Here is a 14,881-nt window from a genome sequence, read left to right on the forward strand (position 1 = left end):
GATTTTGACGAACAAGACTTTGGCCCTGTTCAAATGCATCCCTCCTTCCTCCCTTCCTTGAAGTAATCATGACATGTATTGGTAAAAGCAATGGAAAGCTTGCTTACACCTATCCACTCATGTTTTATCAGTGATTACTTCATGGAAGGAAGGAAGGAAGGAAGGAAGGAAGGAAGGAAGGAAGGAAGGAAAGGAGGATGCATTCAAACAGGATCTTTAGCTGACTCTAACAAGCCGACATGGACACAGTAGCCTATGACACCATAGTTCCTCAATGGCTGTGACTGTACTGTAACTGTTCTCCCATCAGGAGCACTGGATCTCGCCCCAGAATGCCACCAACATTAAGCCCATGCACCCCACCTCCATCCACGGTGTGGAGGACATGATCCGCCTGGGGGACCTCAATGAGGCCGGCATCCTGCGGAACTTGCTTATCCGCTACAACGAGCATGTCATCTATGTGAGTCCCCCCTGCAACACTGGCTGCTCGCCTTTGGTACCACTACCGGACCATCATTTTCAGTGGTGTAAAGTACTTACGTAGAAATATTTAAAGTACTACTTAAGTCGTTTTTTTGAGTATATTCACTTTACTTTACTATTGATATTTTTTACAACTTTTACTTTTACTCCACTACATTCCTAAAGAAAATATATACATTTTACTCCATACATTTTCCCTGACACCCAAAAGTTCTCGTTACATTTTGAATGCTTAACAAGACAGGAAAATGGTCCAATTCACAAATTTATCAAGAGAACATCTCTGGTCATCCCTACTGCCTCTTATCTGGCGGACTCACTAAACACAAATGCTTCATTTGTAAATTATGTCTGAGTGTTGAGTGTGCCCCTGACTGTCCGTACATTTTAAAAAAACTAGAAAATCGTGCTGTCTGGTTTGCCTAATATAAGGAATATGAAATTATTTATACTTTTACTTTTACTTTTGATATTTAAGTATATTTTTTCAATTACATTTACTTTTGATAATTAAGTATATTTAAAACCAAATACTTTTAGACTTTTACTGAAGTAGTGTTTTACTGGGTGACTTTTAATTTTACTTGAGTCATTTTATATTAAGGTATCTTTACTTTTACTCATGTATGACAATTGGGTACTTTTTCCACCATTGATCATTTTACATTGTATGAGTCCTTCAAATAACAAGGAAGTACGGTTTAGAACGTATTCTATGAAACACAGTGACCTTGTTTAGTGACATGTAGCTCATATTGTTGATGTATGATGGACTGTTATGGGGTTTTCCTTGTCTGTGTGGTTATTTGACTTACTTTCTCGGTTATGCTGGCATGTTGGTTCCCCTGGCCTCCACAACCCCCCAACCCCACTGGTTCCTTATCTTACCTGCCTGGCTGTGGCTCAATGGTTTGAACCAGCTTCCTCTCCTCATATCCTTTCCTCAGTATCACTGCTCTGGCAGGACACATGATGGAAACGTGTTCAGTCCATTTGATATACAGTACCAGTCAAAAGTTTGGACACACCTACTCATTCAAGGGGTTTTCTTTATTTTTACTAAATTATTTTCTACATTGTAGAATAATAATGAAGACATCAAAACTATGAAATAACACATATTGAATCATGTTGTAACCAAAAAAGTGTTAAACAAATGAAAATATATTTGAGATTTGAGATTCTTCAAAGTAGCCACGTTTTGCCTTGATGACAGCTTTGCACACTCTGTGTCCAAACCTTTGACTGTGGTACTGGTGGTTAAGGAAGCTGTTACAGAGTATTGAGACCCAGCCCCTGTATTGAGACCCCCCCCCCCTCCCAAATCGGTCCCTCATCAACTTGTGCCTGTTTTGTGCTTTTTCCTTATACCTCTTTCCTCTCCCTCTTCATCCCCCTCCCTATCTCTCCATATAGACAAATTGTGGGGGAAGGGTGAGTACAAACTACAGAGACAAGCATGCTCTTTCCTATTTATTTATTTTAAGCTATAAAGGAACATGCTAACAAGCTAGCCCATGACATTAATCCTTTTCTTCGCTGTCACTGAATGAATGGCTATATATAATCTCTGCTAGGCTGAAGGCAGAGCTCTGCTTCGTGATTAACCTTTGATCCAGCTTGTTAAGTGTGCTTTGACCATTGAAGCGTAAATGTTCAACACACGTGAGCCTTTAGAACACACCACAGCTTTGGCCTGCAGGCTTGGAGGTGCAACAAATCATGGGTTATTATGACTGATTATTATGTCTAGATTATGCACATTAAGGTGATTTTCAGCCTGAACTTCCAATGGTTTTGGAGCTCTAAATTTAAATGATCAGTCTTCATCAGGCTCACAATACATTATCTTAGTGATCACAAGCCTAGTGACTAGCCTAATCACAATCACAGTGAAAGAAAGTGTCAAATTGTGCTATCACTAGCAACAAATCATGCTATCACTAGCGACAAATCAAGTTATCGCTATATCCACGACGCCAGGACAGCGGAGTCACTGACCACCTTCCGGAGACACTTGAAACCATACCTCTTTAAGGAATACCTGGAATGGTATAACAGTAATCCTTCTACCCCCCCCCCACCCCTCCCCACACACCCATAAATAAAATGTAAAAAAGGGTGGTTGTCCCACTGGCTATCCTAAGTTGAATGCACCAATTTGTAAGTCGCTCTGGATAACAGCGTCTGCTATATGACTTAAATGTAAATGTAAAATCTTGGCATGACCCTCAACCATTTCACCTTTTGACTTTGACCTCTACCTGCAGACTTACACAGGGTCGATTCTGGTGGCGGTAAACCCTTACCAGCTGCTGCCCATCTACACTCCAGACCAGATCCGTCTGTACACCAATAAGAAGATTGGGGAGATGCCACCTCACATCTTTGCCATAGCAGACAACTGCTACTTCAACATGCAGAGGAACAACAAGGACCAGTGCTGCATCATCAGGTTAGTGTATTTGTGTGTGTGTGTGCGCGCGCATGCATTTGGGTTTCTCTATTTAAGTGTGCATGTGTTTGAGTTTCTGTATTTACATGTGTGTGGTGTGTGTGCGTGTATGCCTGTCTGTCTGCCTGCCTGTCTGTCTGTCTGCCTGCCTGCCTGTCTGCTTCTGTACATAAAATATTGTATCTCCTCCTGTGTTCCTCAGTGGTGAGTCTGGGGCAGGTAAGACAGAGAGCACCAAGTTGATCCTGCAGTTCCTGGCAGCCATCAGTGGACAACACTCCTGGATAGAGCAACAGGTCCTGGAGGCCAACCCCATACTGGAAGGTCAGACTCAACATAGAGATGAGACACTAGAATGGGCTATTAATGGCAGCCATCTTGGTCAAATTCCAAACCAGTCTAATTGAAAAAATACCCTGACCAAGATGGCCATCTTGTAGTTATGTTTCCATGGATGCCAATGTCCATACCAGTGTTCTATTGAATTTTGTGAGACTAACTACATTACATCCACTCAGCAGCACTGATACAATTTAATAGCTAGGGTGCTTGCTGTCTGTCTCTGCCTTAGCCAACTTGTCCTTGTGTTATTTGGCAAGGCAAATGTGGTCTTGTGTAGAATGCAGAAATACACTCGCCCCAAGCTACCTCAGGGGCAGGTTTGGGGTTTATTTATGATTTGTAGGCTAGAATCACAGAAGCTGTGTAAGAAATGCTGAACTTGGGATACATTCTTCAAAGAGTCCTTGAAAGAGAAATAGACAGATGCATGAGTTCCCTGGAACTAGTACAGGGGTGAAGTAAACACGTTCCAGGCCATGAGTAGTGATCTGACAGTTTGGTGTACAGCTTAAGTCAGGCTGGGCATTCATTCACCTTTCTATGCCAAGCTGGCATTAACACCTGGTGTGACCCGGAATTAACAGAACAACTGGGCCTCCTATCCATGTCTAAAGCCCCCCGTTTCCATCTGTGTACTCTACGTGTGGACTGTATTAGCTATGTCTCTCTTAGCTAATATGACTATCTGACCAGGGTTGGAAACCCAGGTATACTGAATGCCATAATACTCCTCAGGTCTCAGGCAAGGTGATTCTTCATGCGAGCATTGTTCACTGAACTGCATCTGTTACACTAAGTCTGGGCTTTAATCTTTCGTCCATGCAGCGTTCGGGAACGCTAAGACCATCCGGAATGACAACTCCAGTCGCTTTGGGAAGTACATCGACATCCACTTTAACAAGAGAGGTGCCATCGAGGGGGCAAAGATAGAACAGTACCTTCTGGAGAAGTCCCGAGTCTGCAGACAGGTAAGGACCCAGGGGGGAGGGGCTATAGGGTCTGCAGACTGGTAAGGGTCCAGGGGGGAGGGGCTGTAGGGTCTATAGACAGGTAAGGGTCCAGGGGGGAGGGGCTATAGAGGGGAATAGAACAGTACGTACTGGAGAAGTCTCGAGTTTGCAGACAGTTTCCTGTTTTGACAGTTTTCTTAAGTTTTCACAGTTTTCTTCAGTTTTCACAGTTTTCTTCCGTTTTGTACCCAATGAACACGACCCTGGTGTGTTATTCTCCCCTCCAGGCTGCGGATGAGAGGAATTACCACATCTTCTACTGTATGCTGCGGGGCATGGCCCCAGAGCTGAAGACCAAGCTGGGCCTGGGCCTCGCCAATGACTACTCCTACCTCACCATGGTGAGTAGTGGGTGTGGGCAGGGTGTGGGTGTGTGTACATGTGTGCAGCTCCTACTGTATATGTGTATGCCTGTGTGTGTGTGTGTGTGTGAGCATGTGTGTGCGTGTGTGCATGTGTGTGTGTGTATAACTCGCAGTGTATATCAAATCCAATTTTATTTGTCCCGTACACAGCTTAGAGCAGGTATAAAAGGTGCAGCTAAATTCTTGTGTGCTAGCTCCCTCAACATTGCAGTACAATAATCAACATCAATAATAAGGAGTTGAATAAAAAATAACCAGTAATAGAAGAGGTAGTATGCCTATTAATAGCCTGATGTGTACACAATACGATATACAGTATAGATAATGAATGTGCTATGTTAAGTATGACTTTATTCACAGATATAAAGTGGGCAGTGTCTTGTTCGCACAGTTTAATAAATGGCATATACTAGAAAAGCAGTGTTGACTGTGTGTGTGTGTGTGTGTCTGTGCATGTGTGTGTGTGCTTTTGTGTGTGTGTTTATGGGTAGTTGTGTGTGTGTGTGTGTGTGTGTGTGTGCTTGTGTGTAAGGGTTGGATGTGTAGAGAGATTTCTGATAGTTTTCAAAACCTCTGAAGATGTCCAGTGAAAGCATATATTCAATTTGTTGACACCACAATACAGACTTGGATACATATTATCCCAAATGCTAATAAATAAAAATGTATGTTAAATTCGCTGCTCTCTTTTGCTTGTTTACAGCAGGGCATTTCATAGAATTATCGAAGGCACTCGTATTGTTACATCACCAACATTTCGAGAATAAATACGCTAACATGCCATCCGTTCTAAAACCTGGCCGAACTCTCTATATATATATGGATTTGTGTATACCTATGTACCTATGCTTATGTATGTGTATGTGTGTGTCCCTCTCCAGGGGAACTGTACGAAATGTGATGGACGTGATGACCTAAAGGATTACTCCAGCATCCTGTCAGCCATGAAGGTGCTGATGTTCACAGAGACAGAGAACTGGGAGATCTCCAAACTACTGGCGGCCATCCTGCACATGGGCAACCTGCGCTATGAGGGTGAGCAGAGGTGGCCATTTTGGAAACAGAGTGTTGACGCACAATACAATGACTTCCAACTTGGCACAGGAGCTGGGCAGAAAAGACCATCTATATATATATATATAAAAGGCTTATGTTCATGCACTGTTTGCTGCTCCCAAAAGTGATATTTTAAAGATTGAAAGTGTGCAAAAGTGAGGGGATATTACCCTTGAGGAAGTTGTTAATCCCTGTCTTGTTTTCACTTGCATTTTGTTACAGGTTTACAGAGAAATAGTCTTCCTAAACTGACACGTCACTACAAGTTAGCTATTGAGTTAGAAGTTATAAATGCACTTGGATAATTGACTTAGCTAATTGACTTGAAGAGTTTCATTCCAAAACGCTATATATCCATTTTCAGAAATGTTGATCAATTAGATTGTTTAAAGAAATTGGTGTGTTTTTTCACTACCTTATCATGGCATGGGGTTGTTCAATGACAGACATTTACATTTGACATTTTAGTCATTTAGCAGACGCTCTTATCCAGAGCGACTTACAGTTAGTGAGTGCATACATTTTCCATACTGGCCCCCCGAGGTAAACGAACCCACAACCCTGGCGTTGCAAGCGCCATGCTCTATCAACTGAGCTACATGAGGCCATGTATTTGTTTAAAATCTATCACTTGATGGCTTCAATTCAGAGAGACAAATAATCATGTTTTGTTGCAAAACGCTATACAGTGAGGGAAAAAAGTATTTGATCCCCTGCTGATTTTGTACGTTTGCCCACTGACAAAGACATGATCAGTCTATAATTTTAATGGTAGGTTTATTTGAACAATGAGAGACAGAATAACAATACAAAAATCCAGCATGTCAAAAATGTTATAAATTGATTTGCATTTTAATGAGGGAAATAAGTATTTGACCCCTCTACAAAACATGACTTAGTACTTGGTGGCAAAACCCTTGTTGGCAATCACAGAGGTCAGACGTTTCTTGTAGTTGGCCACCAGGTTTGCATACATCTCAGGAGGGATTTTGTTCCACTCCTCTTTGCAGATCTTCTCCAAGTCATTAAGGTTTCAAGGCTGACGTTTGGCAACTCGAACCTTCACCTCCCTCCACAGATTTTCTATGGGATTAAGGTCTGGAGACTGGCTAGGCCACTCCAGGACCTTAATGTGCCTCTTCTTGAGCCACTCCTTTGTTGCCTTGGCCGTGTGTTTTGGGTCATTGTCATGCTGGAATACCCATCCACGACACATTTCCAATGCCCTGGCTGAGGGAAGGAGGTTCTCACCCAAGATTTGACGGTACATGGCCCCGTCCATCGTCCCTTTGATGCGGTGAAGTTGTCCTGTCCCCTTAGCAGAAAAACACCCCCAAAGCATAATGTTTCCACCTCCATGTTTGACGGTGGGGATGGTGTTCTTGGGGTCATAGGCAGCATTCCTCCTCCTCCAAACACGGCGAGTTGAGTTGATGCCAAAGAGCTCGATTTTGGTCTCATCTGACCACAACACTTTTACCCAGTTCTCCTCTGAATCATTCAGATGTTCATTGGTAAACTTCAGACGGCCCTGTATATGTGCTCTCTTGAGCAGGGGGACCTTGCGGGCGCTGCAGGATTTCAGTCCTTCACGGCGTAGTGTGTTACCAATTGTTTTCTTGGTGACTATGGTCCCAGCTGCCTTGAGATCATTGACAAGATCCTCCCGTATAGTTCTGGGCTGATTCCTCACCGTTCTCATGATCATTGCAACTCCACGAGGTGAGATCTTGCATGGAGCCCCAGGCCGAGGGAGATTGACAGTTATTTTGTGTTTCTTCCATTTGCGAATAATTGCACCAACTGTTGTCACCTTCTCACCAAGCTGCTTGGCGATGGTCTTGTAGCCCATTCCAGCCTTGTGTATGTCTATAATCTTGTCCCTGACATCCTAGGAGAGCTCTTTGGTCTTGGCCATGGTGGAGAGTTTGGAATCTGATTGATTGATTGCTTCTGTGGACAGGTGTCTTTTATACAGGTAACAAACTGAGATTAGGAGCACTCCCTTTAAGAGTGTGCTCCTAATCTCAGCTCGTTACCTGTATAAAAGACACCTGGGAGCCAGAAATCTTTCTGAATGAGAGGGGGTCAAATACTTATTTCCCTCATTAAAATGCAAATCAATTTATAACATTTTTGACATGCGTTTTTCTGGATTTTTTTGTTGTTATTCTGTCTCTCACTGTTCAAATAAACCTACCATTAAAATGATAGACTGATCATTTCTTTGTCAGTGGGCAAACGTACAAAATCAGCAGGGGATCAAATACTTTATTCCCTCACTGTATATCCGCCTCACTCACAGAGGAATAAGTAGTACTGCTAGGTTTTATATAGTTAAATGTGATAAATAACTACATTTGTAATAAATAACTGTACAAATGATACATTTGTGACATCAATTAAATGTTTTATGAATCAATACAGTAATATGAGATCTGTATGTAATATATTTACATTTGACATTTTAGTCATTTAGCAGATGCTCTTGTTCAGAGCGACTTACAGTTAGTGCATTCATCTTAAGATAGCTAGGTGAGACAATTACAGTCAAATATACAGAATACAAACATTCCATTCCAGCTAAACAATTGATATATAGCGTTTTACAACAAACCCAATTTTAATAAACATCTAAAATGTATGAATAAGAAATCTGAGAACAGTAATATTTTACACAAAGATGAAGGTACCCATAAGAAATCATTTCGGATGAAAAAACACAGATGTGGTGGATATAATGTTTTGGAACTAAACTCTTCACTTGCTTTCTCCCTTTCCTCCCCCTTGCAAACGCATACATTCCAACAGCCCATACCTATGACAACCTGGATGCCTGTGTGGTGGTGCGATCTCCAGACCTGTCCACTGCTGCATCTCTGATGGAGGTGGGTAATAGTGACTTACCGGTACACCATCTCTGTGTTGGGCTTGTACTGTAGAGTGCATCACAGTGTTTGTATATTGTGTTGTTGTACTCTACTACAGTATGTTGTTGTGTTGTTGTGTAGGTGGACCCTAAGGACGTGATGTCATGTCTGACCACTCGTACCCTGATCACCCGGGGCGAGAGTGTGTCCACCCCCCTCAGCATGGAACAGGGCCTGGACGTCAGGGACGCCTTCGTCAAGGTCAGGACCCTCACAAACACGCATGCACTGGAACATGCACACATTTTAGTATCAAAGTGAGGACATACACACACACACACACACACACACACACACACACTCCTAAATCAGATCCTTCACAAAAGGTAAACGTTCTCTCCTGTCTAATGAAAGCTGTCTCTCCCAGAGTATCTACGGGAGTTTGTTTGTGTAGACACACACATAGTAAACGAACATCGTCCCTCCTGTCCCAGGGTATCTATGGGAGGCTGTTTGTGTAGACACACACACACACACATTGTAAACGAACATCGTCCCTCCTGTCCCAGGGTATCTATGGGAGGCTGTTTGTGTAGACACACACACACACATTGTAAACGAACATCGTCCCTCCTGTCCCAGGGTATCTATGGGAGGCTGTTTGTGTGGATCGTGGACAAGATCAACGCGGCCATCTTTAGACCTCCGTCCTGTGAGAGTAAGATCGTAAGGAGGTCCATCGGCCTGCTCGATATCTTCGGCTTCGAGAACTTTACTGTCAACAGGTGGGTCCTCTAACTGACCCCAGCTTTGGGGATGTTGTAGTCTAAAAGCTTTGTTGTCCATTTAGGGTACATTGGAACTGAACATGACATGACATACCATGACATAATAATTGTTATGAATACTATTCTCTGTTGAAAAATTTGATGACAATAGTATGTACCCGACTAAAGTGAGATGATAGCGACAGCCTCTTTCTTTGATTTGGTGGTTGACATGCTCACTGCATGGTTTTATATCTGAACTCGATTGGCTGTCCAGTGACCGGCTCTTGCTACATTCCTTCCCTGTAGCTTTGAGGAGCTGTGCATCAATTTTGCCAACGAGAATCATACACAACCGCACACACACTTGAACCACACACACACTGACACGTTTTACTATCAAAGTGAGGACACACACACACACCCCCCTAAATTCATTGGCTGCAGAGTGACCCGCTCTCGCTATGTTCCTTCTTCCCTGAAGCTTTGAGCAGCTGTGCATCAACTTTGCCAATGAGAACCTGCAGCAGTTCTTTGTGAGGCATGTGTTCAAGCTGGAGCAGGAGGAGTACAACCTAGAGGACATCAACTGGCAACATATCGAGTTCACCGACAACCAGGATGCCCTGGACATGATCGCCAATAAACCCATGAACATCATATCTCTCATAGACGAGGAGAGCAAGTTCCCCAAGGTACAGTACCAATATGGCATCTTACCATTGTAGGTAAATTCATATGCATATTGTGTTTAGGTATTGTAAGAGGGGGTGGACAGTTACATGCACTATAAAGTTAGTTTTTTAAAACCCTGTAACAAGGTACCGTTTTTTGTTATCGCTAGGAGACGTGGAGAGTATTGCCGTATTGCACACCAAGACCACGGTGCAACTAAAGATTTTAATTGTAACCTGACTATGACTTTGCCCTTGAGTGGTTTAATAAAGTGCTATTGAATTATATTTGTTTGTGTTCACAAACTTTAAGGGTGCGTCTGAGATAGCACCCTAATCCTTAGAGGGCATGACTTTAGACCAGAGCCCCATATATTGAATTATGATAATAATATAATATATGCCATTTACCAATCACTTTTATCCAAAGCAACTTACAGTCATGCATGCATACATTTTACGTATGGGTGGTCCCGGGAATCGAACCCACCATCCAGATGTTTCAAGCGCCATGCTCTACCAACTGAGCTACAGAGGACCATGTAGAGAAGAGGTTATTATTTCAGACGCAGCCTAAATGTTTTTTCTCTGTTTGTGTCTCTCAGGGAACAGACGCCACCATGCTGTATAAACTCAACTCCCAGCACAAACTCAACACCAACTACCACCCCCCTAAGAACACTTACATGACACAGTTTGGCATCCAGCACTTTGCTGGGGTGGTCCACTACGAGACCAAAGGTAGGCCTATTCTAAGGCGTTGGCTTCACACTCAACCCAATGCTTACATGAATAGCTCTAAGTCATTGCAATCTCATAAGAAAGTCACCAATGCTCCATTTACTAGGACTTGGTTGGTTCATGGTCAGAAGATAAAGTATTTAACAAATACATTAGTTGTTCATATGCTCAATATCAAATCAAGCCCTAGCCCCCACACCATAGAAAGGATCTGCCAGTTGTTTACCCTTAGACCCTACACCATAGAAAGTATATGCCAGGTGTAACCCCAACCCCTACACCATAGAAAGAAGCCAGGTGTAACCCCTAGCTCCTACACCATAGAAAGTATATGCCAGGTGTATCCCCTAGCCCCTACACCATAGAAAGGATATGCCAGGTGTAGCCCCTAGCCCGTACACCATAGAAAGGATATGCCAGGTGTAACCCCTAGCCCGTACACCATAGAAAGGATATGCCAGGTGTAACCCCTAGCCCGTACACCATAGAAAGGATATGCCAGGTGTAACCCCTAGCTCCTACACCATAGAAAGGATATGCCAGGTGTAAACCCTAGCCCGTACACCATAGAAAGGATATGCCAGGTGTAACCCTTGCACCTACAACATAGAAAGTATATGCCAGGTGTAACCCCTAGCCCATACACCATAGAAGGGATATGCCAGGTGTAACCCTTATCCCCTACACCATAAAAATAATATGGCAGGTGTAACCCCTAGCCACTCCACCATTGAAAGGATATGGCAGGTGTAACCCCTAACCCCTACACCATAGAAAAGTTATGCCAGGCGTAACTCCTAGCCCCTACACCATAGAAAGTATATGCAAGGTGTAACCCCTAGCCCTACACCATAGAAAGGATATGCCAGGTGTAACCCTTATCCCCTACACCATATAAAGTATATGCCAGGTGTAACCCCAGCACCTACAACATAGAAAGTATATGCCAGGTGTAACCCCTAGCCCCTACACCATAGAAAGGTTATGCCAGGTGTGACCCCTAGCCCTACACCATAGAAATGATTTTCCAGGTGTAACCCCTATCCCCTACACCGTAGAAAGGATATGCCAGGTGTAACCCCTTGACCGTATACCATAGAAAGAAGCCAGGTGTAACCCCTAGCTCTGTCAAGGCTGAGGTGTATGTGGTGTGGGAGTCAGGCGCAGGACACCGAAGCTTAGTCCAACAAAGTTTACTGGTGAAACTACAAGGCAAAGATACAGTAAACGGCCTCAAGAAAACCAGAGGCGAGCTATACGCAAACTATGCGTAAAACAATAAACAACGAAACAGATACAAAACACGCAGCAGTACGGACAGGCGAAAAACAACACACAACCTAACCAATACAACACAGGCAACTTATAGAACACGTAATCAGACACAAACGGACACAGGTGTGACAGACAGACAAAAGCAATCACACATAGAAACATTCAACGGTGGCAGCTAGTACTCCGGGGACGACGAACGACGAAGCCTGCCCGAACTAGGAGGAGGAGCAGCCTCGGCAGAATCCGTGACACCGCCGACCCAGCTTCCGGCAGGGCAGGCGGAGGGGCAGGTTTCGAGTCGAGAGCCAGACTCGATCTCCCGGTGCGTACACCGGTCCCTCACTGCGGTGGCGATCGGCGCTCGCCTTTTGTCGACGGATGGCCCGCTGCAGATGGACATGGGCAGCGTCCCACGTCTCCTCCGAGCGCCGAATCCACTCATCCACCGCAGGGGCCTCGATCTGGCTCTCGTGCCAAGGTGCCAGGACCGGCTGATACCCTAAAACACACTGGAAAGGTGTTAAATTGGTGGAGGAGTGGCGGAGAGAGTTCTGGGCCATCTCTGCCCAGGGGATATACCTAGACCACTCCTCCGGCCGGCCCTGGCAATAGGACCTCAAAACCTACCCACATCCTGGTTGACTCGTTCAACCTGCCCATTGCTCTCTGGGTGGTACCCCGGGTAAGGCTCACCGAGACCCCCAAGCGTTCCATGAACGCCCCCCAGACTCTGGAGGTGAACTGGGGACCTCGGTCAGACACAATATCCTCGGGGACCCCATAGTGCCGGAACACGTGGGTAAATAGGGCCTCAGCGGTCTGTAGGGAGACCCGGCATTGGGAGGAGACGACAGGCCTTAGAAAACCGATCCACAACGACCAAAATGGTGGTATTCCCCTGGGAGGGGGGTAGGTCGGTCACAAAATCCACCGAGAGGTGGGACCATGGTCGTTGTGGAACGGGCAGGGGATGTAACTTTCCCCTGGGCAAATGTCTAGGTGCCTTACACTGGGCGCACACCGAGCAGGAGGAGACATAAACCATCACATCCTTAGCTAACGTTGGCCAACAGTATTTCACGCTAAGGCAGTGCACTGTCCGGCCAATACCTGGATGTCCAGAGGAGGGTGATGTATGAGCCCAATAGATAAGGCGATCATGAACCTCGAGCGGAACGTACGTCCGCCCCACAGGACACTCGGGGGGAGTAGGGTCGGTACGCAGTGCCCGCTCGATCTCCGCATCGACCTCCCACACCACCGGAGCCACCAGACAAGACTCCGGCAGTATGGGAGTAGGTTCAATGGACCTCTCCTCTGTGTCATACCGCCGGGACAGGGCGTCTGCCTTACCGTTCTGGGACCCTGGGATGTATGTGATCTTAAAAACAAACCGGGTCAGGAACATGTTCCACCTAGCCTGACGAGGGTTCAATCTCCCTAGCTGCCCGGATGTACTCCAGGTTACGGTGGTCAGTCAGAATGAGGAAAGGGTGTTGAGCCCCCTCAAGCCAATGCCTCCACACCTTTAGGGCCTGGACTACAGCTAACAGCTCCCTGTCCTCTACGTCATAATTACTCTCCGCCGAGCTGAGCTTCTTAGAATAGAACGCACAGGGGCGGAGCTTAGGTGGCGTGCCGGACCGTTGCGACAGGACTGCCCCAATACCGGCCTCGGACGCGTCTACCTCTACTTGGAATGGTAAAGAGGGATCCGGATGCGCCAGCACCGAGCCGAGGTGAACAGGTTTTTCAGTTTGACAAATGCCCTGTCCGCCTCAGCCGACCACTGCAAGCGAACCGGACCCCCTTTAACAGGGGACGTAATGGGAGCTGCAACCTGTCCAAAGCCCCGGATAAACCTCCGGTAGTAATTAGCAAAACCCAAAAAACTGCTGCACCTCTTTTACAGTGGTTGGAGTTTGCCAATTACGCACACGGCCGACACACGGTCAACCTCTATCTTCACAGCAGACGCGGACAACCGATAACCCAAAAAAGGAGACGGACTCCTGGAAGAACAAGCATTTCTCTGCCTTGGCATACAAGTCATGCTCCAACAGTCTTCTCAACACTCGGCGCACCAGGGCTACATGCTCGGCTCATGTAGAAGAGTACACTAGGATGTCGTCGATGTATACTACCACACCCTGCCCATGCATGTCCCGGAAAATCTCGTCAACAAAGGATTGGAAGACTGAAGGAGCATTCATTAACCCGTATGGCATGACGAGATACTCGTAATGACCCGAGGTGGTGCTAAATGCTGTTTTCCATTCATCCCCCTCCCTAATGCGCACCAGATTGTACGCGCTCCTGAGATCCAACTTTGTGAAGAACCGCTCCGCGTAATGATTCCGTCATAGTCGCAATCAGTGGAAGAGGGTAACTGTACTTAACCGTGATCTGATTGAGACTACGGTAATCAATACACGGGCGCAAACCCCCGTCCTTCTTCTTCACAAAAAAAGAAACTCAGGAAACCGGGGAAGTGGAGGACCGTATGTATCCCTGTGCCAAGGACTCGGCTATGTAAGTCTCCATAGCCGCTGTCTCCTCTTGAGACAGGGGATACACACGGCTCCCGCGGAAGGGCCGCTCCTGTTTGGAGATCTATCGCACAATCCCCCTGTCTATGAGGTGGTAGCCGTGTTGCCCTCGTTTTGCTGAACACAAGTGCTAAATCCTCATATTCAGGGGGAATGCGCATTGCGGGCACTTTGGTTCGGACTCTCTACCGAGGTCGCCCCTAAGGAAACACCTAGACATCTCCCCTACACACTGGGCAGACCACTCCATAAGAGCCCTCTGTTGCCACGCAATGGTAGGATCATGGGCGC

The 14,881-nt window shown here is 45.6% G+C and overlaps 1 protein-coding gene across 1 annotated transcript in view; it reads left to right on the forward strand.

The window, feature by feature from the left end:
• LOC123492152 (unconventional myosin-VIIa-like) overlaps positions 1–14,881 on the forward strand; it is a 76,019-nt gene that overhangs the window by 20,746 nt on the left and 40,392 nt on the right. The window contains exons 4-15 of the mRNA XM_045224174.1: positions 311–463; positions 1,903–1,920; positions 2,757–2,941; positions 3,144–3,265; positions 4,109–4,251; positions 4,521–4,634; positions 5,540–5,693; positions 8,526–8,602; positions 8,726–8,845; positions 9,227–9,369; positions 9,836–10,046; positions 10,631–10,766. Coding sequence (XP_045080109.1) covers positions 311–463; positions 1,903–1,920; positions 2,757–2,941; positions 3,144–3,265; positions 4,109–4,251; positions 4,521–4,634; positions 5,540–5,693; positions 8,526–8,602; positions 8,726–8,845; positions 9,227–9,369; positions 9,836–10,046; positions 10,631–10,766 — 1,576 coding nt within the window. The remainder of the gene's footprint in view (positions 1–310; positions 464–1,902; positions 1,921–2,756; positions 2,942–3,143; positions 3,266–4,108; positions 4,252–4,520; positions 4,635–5,539; positions 5,694–8,525; positions 8,603–8,725; positions 8,846–9,226; positions 9,370–9,835; positions 10,047–10,630; positions 10,767–14,881) is intronic.

The sequence above is a fragment of the Coregonus clupeaformis genome, chromosome 13 (assembly GCF_020615455.1).
Source record: "Coregonus clupeaformis isolate EN_2021a chromosome 13, ASM2061545v1, whole genome shotgun sequence".
NCBI lineage: Eukaryota > Metazoa > Chordata > Actinopteri > Salmoniformes > Salmonidae > Coregonus > Coregonus clupeaformis.